General features: G+C 30.9%; 1 protein-coding gene across 1 annotated transcript; it reads right to left on the bottom strand.

The window, feature by feature from the left end:
- Window positions 1-943: 943 nt before the first annotated feature.
- Window positions 944-4,368, bottom strand: LOC112032195 (peroxisomal (S)-2-hydroxyacid oxidase GLO4). The gene is given in 10 exon segments (XM_065783054.1): window positions 944-1,066; window positions 1,377-1,439; window positions 2,242-2,299; window positions 2,497-2,526; window positions 2,528-2,619; window positions 2,733-2,820; window positions 2,889-2,925; window positions 3,008-3,132; window positions 3,216-3,364; window positions 4,240-4,368. Coding segments are annotated over 10 exon segments (828 nt in total). The 5' UTR covers window positions 4,303-4,368.
- Between the last annotated feature and the right edge of the window lie 4,289 nt (window positions 4,369-8,657).

The raw sequence follows: 8,657 nt of genomic DNA, 5'->3' as shown, positions 1-8,657 counted from the left end.
ATTTAATCACAATATGAAGTTGTTGAGTTGTTGTTTATATACAGCCACTTTCTTTGATTTTTTTTTTTTTTAGGATCAAATAGCCGAAGGCTTGATAGGATTATATACATGTACAAAGTTAGGATACTTTTTGTGCTAGAAAGAGATGAAAGGTACGAATAGGATTGGTTTAAGCTGTCAAGGACTGAAATAATAATAATAATTCAAAGACTGGTTTAGTTTGACTCGGTAAAGGCATGATGTGTAAAGAATATACTTTATAGTCAAGCGTTGTTACATCCATTAACTTGTTTGATTTTTGTTGTTTATATACAGCCTCTGTATGTGTGTGGAGAACAATGCAAATGTGAGGGACCACAATGCAAATGTGAGGGACCCAATCTAATGCTTATTAATTATGCACTTTCTTGGCTGCCAGCCATATATCTAACCTTTGTTTTTCTAATACATGACTGCCAGCCATATGTGAGGGACCCAACCTTTGTTTTTCTAATACACTTTCTTGGCTGCCAGCCATATATCTAATGCTTATTAATTATGCATGTACAGCTTCTCTAGATGCAATTTAAATGACCTTTTCTTAGCCAATAAAAAAAAATAAACAATCAGTGCCACGTAGTTTCCATCACTGTCTTAATGTGCTAATATTGTATCATTATGAAGTTAAATGTCTATTTATTTTTATTGTCTCTACCTTAGTTGTGAGCCTTGCACAATAAAAAATTTCTAATATGAAAGATCTCATATTCATGTCTACCAGTATTTTGACTAAACAAAAATTCTTTGTAACATAGTTGTAATGTAATGGTTGAGTCTTTGCAAAAGGATAATTATGGAGAACAATTGGGATACACCCGATGGAAGAAAAATGTGTAGTAGAATATGATGCATTTAGTAGTCTAGCCTTTATGGTACCTTTGATTGTTGAAACCTTTGCAATGCATTAATGCTGATAAGTAAAGAGATGGAAACATCCAAAGTAAAGGTTTGTCTTACCATCTTCACCAGTAAGTACTCCCTTGATGAGAATTGGCATGTTTGTAATTGATTTTAACCATTCTATGTCCTGCAGATGTTGTAATTTACTAATTAAACCATGGTTCTAGAGTGCTGCCCAGCCTACACTAAAATTAAAGAGTACAAAATATGACCATTACAGTAGTATCTTTTAGATACTCATCTAGTGAAATGCAACTAATTTGCATATATCTCATTGACTTAAGTCATGTCAATGAGACTTTAAAATCTCTCTTTCCCTAATCTATGCTTGGTCCCTGGTAACTAAACCATGAGACTTAGCCAGTTCGTCAGACTAAAGTCCTGACATATTTGAAAAAGCATATCAAAAGGTAATCTACTTCGTTGCTGGTTTATACCTTCCAACAAAGGGAAGCATCCATTGTCTCCTTGGCATAAGCTTCTAAGTTTGAGCCATTATCCTGCAGAAGTTTAGTTTCTGAACAGTTATAACAATTTTAGTCCCAAGTCTGAATAACCAATGCACTGCCACAGTACACATATAGGCAGTACGCAATGAAGACTTGAGGTTGGTAAATGATCAGAAACTTTTATTAAACAAAACATACAGTTATGATTTAACAATATGACACTGTCCTTGGCGGAAATTTGTTATATATTGTGACGTCTACTCCATTGTAATCTTAAGGGTTACAATACACAGAAGTACATCATAGATGCATTTCTCTATTACATTCTCAAATCTAAAGATAGTTTGGGCAAACGAAGAAACTGTGCCATATCCCACATTCGGATAATTGGTGATTAGTAGTGAACTGTAAATCTCAGATTACATGTAGTGATGAAAACAACAATAGAATTCAAAAGAAAATTAAAAAGATGAAAGATTTATAAGAAAAATGATAAAAACAACAATAGAATTAAATTGGAAAAAAAATATTTGTTCACGTTGTGAAATGAAGGAAACATATTGAGCGTGCATTTTGAGACATACACATTGTGTACCTTGTATTTCGAAATAATTCATATTGATAGACACAGATAGTGTTACATAAAGCACTTCACACTGATCGCTTGTTTTTTTGTATGACAATGTTCAGATTAATGGAGGGTTTTTGGCTTATAAAAGGATGCATGATATGGTACAGTTAAAGCAATGTATTTTTCTTAAAGAAAATATTAGACAACTTGGTAAATAGAATAACCTCATCATTCTAAGCTGGCATATTTAGATTCAAAAGTATGGAAAACTATTCCACTCACAGAATCAGCTTCAATTGATAAGAGACCCTCAAGATTCTTCAGTCGAGGTGCAACCATTCTGCAGGAGTTATTACATTATGCATTAAATGAGATGCATTTGACATAACTCATTGCATTGATATGAGAGAGCAATAAATAAGATATCTTTGGTATTAGAGTTCAAATGTCAATCCGGTCCCCTTTTATAAAAGCAGCTATGCCAAACTTTGAAGGCAATTATATTATAGAAGGAAAAAGAAAGAGATGATATTTCACTTGTTCTTTATGTCTGCCTCCCTTCGACCATCTGGGGGTATCAACAGTCAAAACAAGAGCCTTGTATCCATTTCTCTCGGCTCTCTGCACCAACACAGCTGCTATATCTCGCTTCTTGTATACCTACTCACAAAGGATTACCAAATTCAGTGTGTGTTTCTACCTAATAGATAACATATGAGGAATGTATAACAACAAAAAATTGAAATAATAAGAGATCAAGAATAATTTAGTACATATAATTGAAAGAACCGAACAGCATTGCATCCAGAAGCAACCTCCTCTACAGTGCAAGACGAAGTAAAGGATAGAACCCACATTAAAATATAATTCAGTGTGCCAGCACCCTGTGTAAGTATGAGCTCAAATCATTGTTTCAATACCATTATGGTTTTAACGCAGCGGCTGCTCGGGCAGTGGCAACCTCTCCTGCAACAAAACAGCAAGTAACATAACTTTTGATAGGGGGAAAGGAAGTCTCAGCTGAGGACTCTTCCTAAAAGATTTAGACCTTCAGGGTGTGCCAACTTATGCAAGGCAGTTGGAGCAATCAGAATTGGTGCTGAGATTTTGTACCCCAATACAGTAGTTGACATATCTATTCTGCTTACATCCACAAGAATTCTAGGCCGAATCCTGAGAAAGCCACAAAAACTGAATAGATAATAAAATGCCATACCCATTTTGCTCTATTAAGATTAGAAGGTTTAGTATGTTACATGATTCTATGAAATGCTTCCACATTCTCTTTTAATGTGTACTGATCCTCAGCTCCACCAGCATAAAAATCATAGTACATTTTTGGAAGGACTTCCCTAGCCAATTCCTGGAACTCATTCACATTTACTGGTTCACCTACCATTTTATCCTGGAAACATGGACATTTTTTCAATTTTTCAATAATCTGTTCCTAGAATAAATCTGAACAAAGATCAGAAGCACAAACTATGATAGACATATTAGAAGGCTAAGGCATGTTTGGACCTAATTGCAAAGATTTCCTAAAGGTGACACTAGGAACAATGGCATTTACCTAGGTCACGAGGTTTGATGTTTTGTTTTAAGAACCATGCTTATATCATGGACTAAAACAATCCACAAGAAAGTATCTGAATACAATAAAAGGCATCATGTTCTTGATCCAAATCCTCTTGTAACAGTTCATTGTACAGTAAAGCTATACTTAAATTAGATTTAAATACATGCACATCTAATACTTTTGGGTCCTTCTAAACGCTCCAAACCTCTAATCTCTTACCCTTTTTCCCAAAACAGCTTTTGAAATTTCAGTCCATCATTATAAATGGATATATCACCAAAACCAATAATATTTTAATACATGAAACACAACTGGGAGACAAACTCAATTTTCAAGGGATGTCCAAATTTGCTTCTAGTGTACATAATAAGTAATAACACACAGTCACTGGAAGTTACTAAGTGTCCTTCTTAAAAGTCAAATTTGCAAGCACACCATCCACTTGGGAAATCTTATTGAAATTTTAGCAGCTCACAGTCACGCCCAATATTTAAACCAATCAATATGTAAGCCAATCAATAGTTTGCTTTCACCCAATAAACATGATGTGATGAGCCAGTTAGATACTAGTCTAACTATATGTAAACCAATCAATATGTAAGCCAATCAATAGTTTGCTTTGACCCAATAAACATGATGTGATGAGCTAGTTAGATACTAGTGTAACTTTACAAGAAAATAAACTTGGCCTTAGTTAAGCTTACCAATGAGAGCTGAAAACCTTTGAAGATTACACAAACTGGATAGCCAGAGCACCTTCTAAGCATGAAGATTGACTAGAAGGTTAGTTAAATCAATATGTATAGGCCAGAAAGACAGAAACATGTGAAGCAGGATATCAGTATATTGTATGTTAATTAGAGTGCCATTTTTGGGTGCTTTTGTTTGTCCATATTGACAAAGTCAATTATAATTGTCATTTTGTAGCATGATTGATTGAACAGGAAAGTGATATGACAATGGCAAGGCAATAAAAAAAAAAAAAAAAAAAATTAAATCCAAATAGAGGAAAAGTAGAGGGCAAATGACAAATGCAGTAGTAATAGAATGAGTTGTAACAGGGATAGAAACAAAATTTCACAACATTTTTAAATTTGCCAATCATTTCAGACGTGGGCTATTAGAAAAAGTAAAAATTTATCTATTTATATCAATCAATCAATTTCAATATATATATATATATATAAGCAGAGAACTCATATAAGAGTGCATGAGGTCCTGTCAAGTGGCACTCTAATTTTGCATTTAGCCTTTTTTTTCCTCTTTCATTAAGTTTTTTTTTTTTTACTGATACCAAAAAGTTCACATTAACTTATTTTACTGTTATCTCATTAATATCTCATTAATTGCCTAAGTTTACATAACACCTTTCACTATTCTTCCTGTTTGTTAGCATACCTATTGTTTTAATATTTTTTTAAAAAAAAAGTAAAGACTCTAGAGAGAAATAGAAAGATACAAAAATGTTGTAGATTATTAAATAAAATGCACTATTTCACTATATATTACCAAAATAAAAGACCTGAGACTAACAAAACTTTTGAAATAGAGAGAAAAAGATCTAAGAGGTCACCACCTCCGTTAAGACATCAAAACCCCTACAGGTAATTTTTTCCCTTTTTAAATTAGGAGCTTAAATATGATTTAGGTTTAGGTAATTTCGTTAGTTAGTTTTTGTTTTTGGTATATTAGTAGAGAGAATATTTAGTGCATAATGTAAAGTCATATTCTATCATGGTTTAATTTTAAATCATTTATAAAACATATGCATACACACTTGCTCACACCATGTCTTAATGTCGTATTATCAATGAGTGGAAAACAATTAGAGAGATGGACATACTTTTATTTCATAGTATGAAATATGTGAACACAACACAAATTAGTCGATTTTCATAGTCTTGTTACTTTTTTGCATTTATTTTTGGTTTCATGATTTAAAAAAATAATAATCTTACCTTAAGAAGACTACAAATATGCAGTGAAGTTACTAAACTAATTTTTAATATCTTAAAATGTAAATGTTTCTTCACTCTAATTTAGTTTACTTTTTCTTTATAATATATGTACAACATTATCCAAAACCATTTTACATAAAATATCGTAAAATTATTCGTGCATCGCACAGCAACTTACTAGTATATCTAAAAGTTAAAACATAGCATTTATTGTTACTACGTTCCTGTTAAGTCCACCTCATTTGCCACGTCATTGACCATACCATTAGTCTTTTTTCATATTTATTTTTACCTCTAATTTTTTTTTACAATATTAAATATAAAATAATATTGCTTTTCAAATTTATTTTAGGTAGTTTTAATTATATATTCATCTACTTTAATTTTGATATTGTAAGGGCAGGTTTTGGATCTTAAACCCAAAAGATGAAAGGATTAAGGTCCAAAAAGCCCAACATAACGAATTTGTAGAAGTGGGCTTGAAACTAGACTTCAATGAGTTGGACAACAATTATAATAGATTAAAGATGACAAGAAAACAAAGATAAATAAGTTTTGTGCAAAGAAAATCTTCCTCGGCAAAGTCTGAGGAGAGTAGTTCTTGTATATATTTCTCTTAGACTTGATTACAATTACAGTTCTTGTTGTTACAGTGTTTTTTCTATAGATTCTCAGATGATCCCCTTGTAATGGAGTCTTTCTTCTTTATATTACCCTGTTGTCTTCATCTCAGCCTTCCACGTGGAGATCAAGTCGCTGGCTTTGATCATTGTCTCATCAGCACTTTCCTGAAATCTTTGGGGATAGCTATAAGGCTGAATATTACTATTTAGGTATCATCTCCATATTAATACAGTCAAGGAGTTAGTTGCAGAACATTTAATGCAGTGGTAGCAACTTTCTCCTAGATATTTCTCAGATTCCTTTTGTCATGTTCCCCCCTGATGTTTATCCTTACCAGTAGAACTGTCCAGAGTGTTACTCTTGATGACAGGTCAAGCCTTCTGACTTCTACTATGCTTAGTTGAGGAGACATTTCTTCTTGGACTACCTTCCCAAACCTTTATGACCAGAATCCCTCCATAACCTACTAATTTGCACGTCTTCGCCAATATCTAACCGTTCTCGAACTACTAAATGTCCTCGGACAAGGCCCACGACCTAATATACACCCCTGAGCCTTTCATTCCTACAGATGTTATAACTAAATGATAAATCAATGGAACAAAATAATATTGACTTTACAAATTCATTTTAGGTAGTTTTAATTTTACATATTCATCTATTTTAATTTTGATGTTATACACTATTGTCAATTTCTTTAAGACCTTCTCCATTTTCCTCGTATATGTGTGTTAAAATAATTAGTATTCTAAATAAATAAATAACAAATAGTTGGTTAATCCCACATTGGAAAATGAGTGTGAGTTAAAGAAGTTTAAAGCATGTGCTGTGTATTTAAGAGTTAAACCCTTTTGGATATACACCACTATCAGTTTCTTTAAAACTTTTTCCCCTCTGTGTGTATGTGTTATAATACTTAATATTTTCATCAGCAAAAAAATTAAATAATAAATCACTAGAAAATCAAAACAAAAATGTTGCTAAAATACTTAGTATTCTCAAAAAAATAATAATAAATCAATAGAAAACCAAAACAAAAATGTTGTCTATATATATTCCCTTGGGCAATTTTAACTTGAAATATTATTTTGCCCATTTTTCTTCCTTTATTTTGACTCTTCTTATTCCCAACCTTTTATTATAAATTTGCCACTCTCTCCCATTCTTTGCATATTTTTCCCATAAAAGGTTATTCCTCCCTCTCTCTCTCTCTCTCTCTCTCTCTCTCTCTCTCTCTCTCTCACACACACACATTTTTTTTTTCATTTTTTATTTATTTTGTGCTTAAAATTATTTATTTATCTATTCATGTTTCACATGTTAGATTAGATATAACATTAGATTATGACAACATTAACACAATACTTCTTCTTTTTCAAAAACAATTCTCTACTTTTTTTCCCCTTTAGAATTGTACCCTTGGTTTTTTTAAAGGAAAAATAGTTACCGTCCTTATTTTTTCCCTTTCTTTTTTTATTTTATTTTGTATTTTAGTTTTATTTTAAAAAAAATAGATATTTTTCTTGGTGTTTTTGATTGTATGATAGGAAAAAAAAAGGGTTTGAAAAAGTTGTTTAAAACTAAAAGAATAATTTTCAAATTATATATACTTTTTAATGATATACAAAATATTATAAATAAATTGTATTAAAAATTAATATTTTCACTAACTTACCTTTGAATTCTTGAGAAAAAATGTATTGTTTTGATTTTGGTACAACATATATTATATACATTATATTTTGTGATTGTTACTATAATAAATTAAAATATGATTATGAATTAAAATAATATTTATTAAATTAGTACAAATTGAAAAGAAAAAAAAATTAATGAGACAATCCTAAAAATATTATCACAAGCAACACGCAGGATTCGCGATTAGTGTACACTAATTTAGGAGCAGGCTTTATCCAAAAAAAAAAAAAAAAAAAAGAGTAGGTAATACAGTGGATTCTCTAATTAAATTCAAATAAAAAGTTTTATTAAATTTAATTGGCCTTGAAAAAGAAAATGTTATTTGTACTTCACCGATCTCCATGTGTTTAACTTTAATTGGAGAATCTAATATACTACACTTAGGATATTGTACCTAATTTCTACCTTTAAAAAATTTAAACCTATGAGTTTCACTATATGATAATTGCATTTATTATCAGGTTAAGACATTAATTTGTTTTTAATATAGACCAGGTTTGAACCCAAAATCTCTTATTCAATGGCAAAAAAATTTACTAGTTGAGCTAAATTTCAATCCATTCAATCCATTTCAGTTTACTTTGGTCCATTATTTACAAAATACATCACCTTATATAATAATTGAACATATAATGTATTATATTTCCTTGAAAAAAAACCTTAAAAAAATTTAAATCACTTTCAAAATAACAAATGTAGATAGCTAAATTCAGAAAATCTAATATATTATATTAACAATAATTTGTTAGAAAATAATCAAATCATTTAAAGAAGGGTTTTGAAACTAACACTTACAAGTCTCGTTCACTATTTTCATTTTTTCACTTAGTCAATTTTTTTTT

Source organism: Quercus suber, unplaced genomic scaffold, assembly GCF_002906115.3.
Source record: "Quercus suber isolate HL8 unplaced genomic scaffold, Cork oak 2.0 scaffold_327, whole genome shotgun sequence".
Classification (NCBI taxonomy): domain Eukaryota; kingdom Viridiplantae; phylum Streptophyta; class Magnoliopsida; order Fagales; family Fagaceae; genus Quercus; species Quercus suber.
Note: the sequence above shows the minus strand (reverse complement) of the source record. Positions and strands in the feature narration are given on the sequence as shown.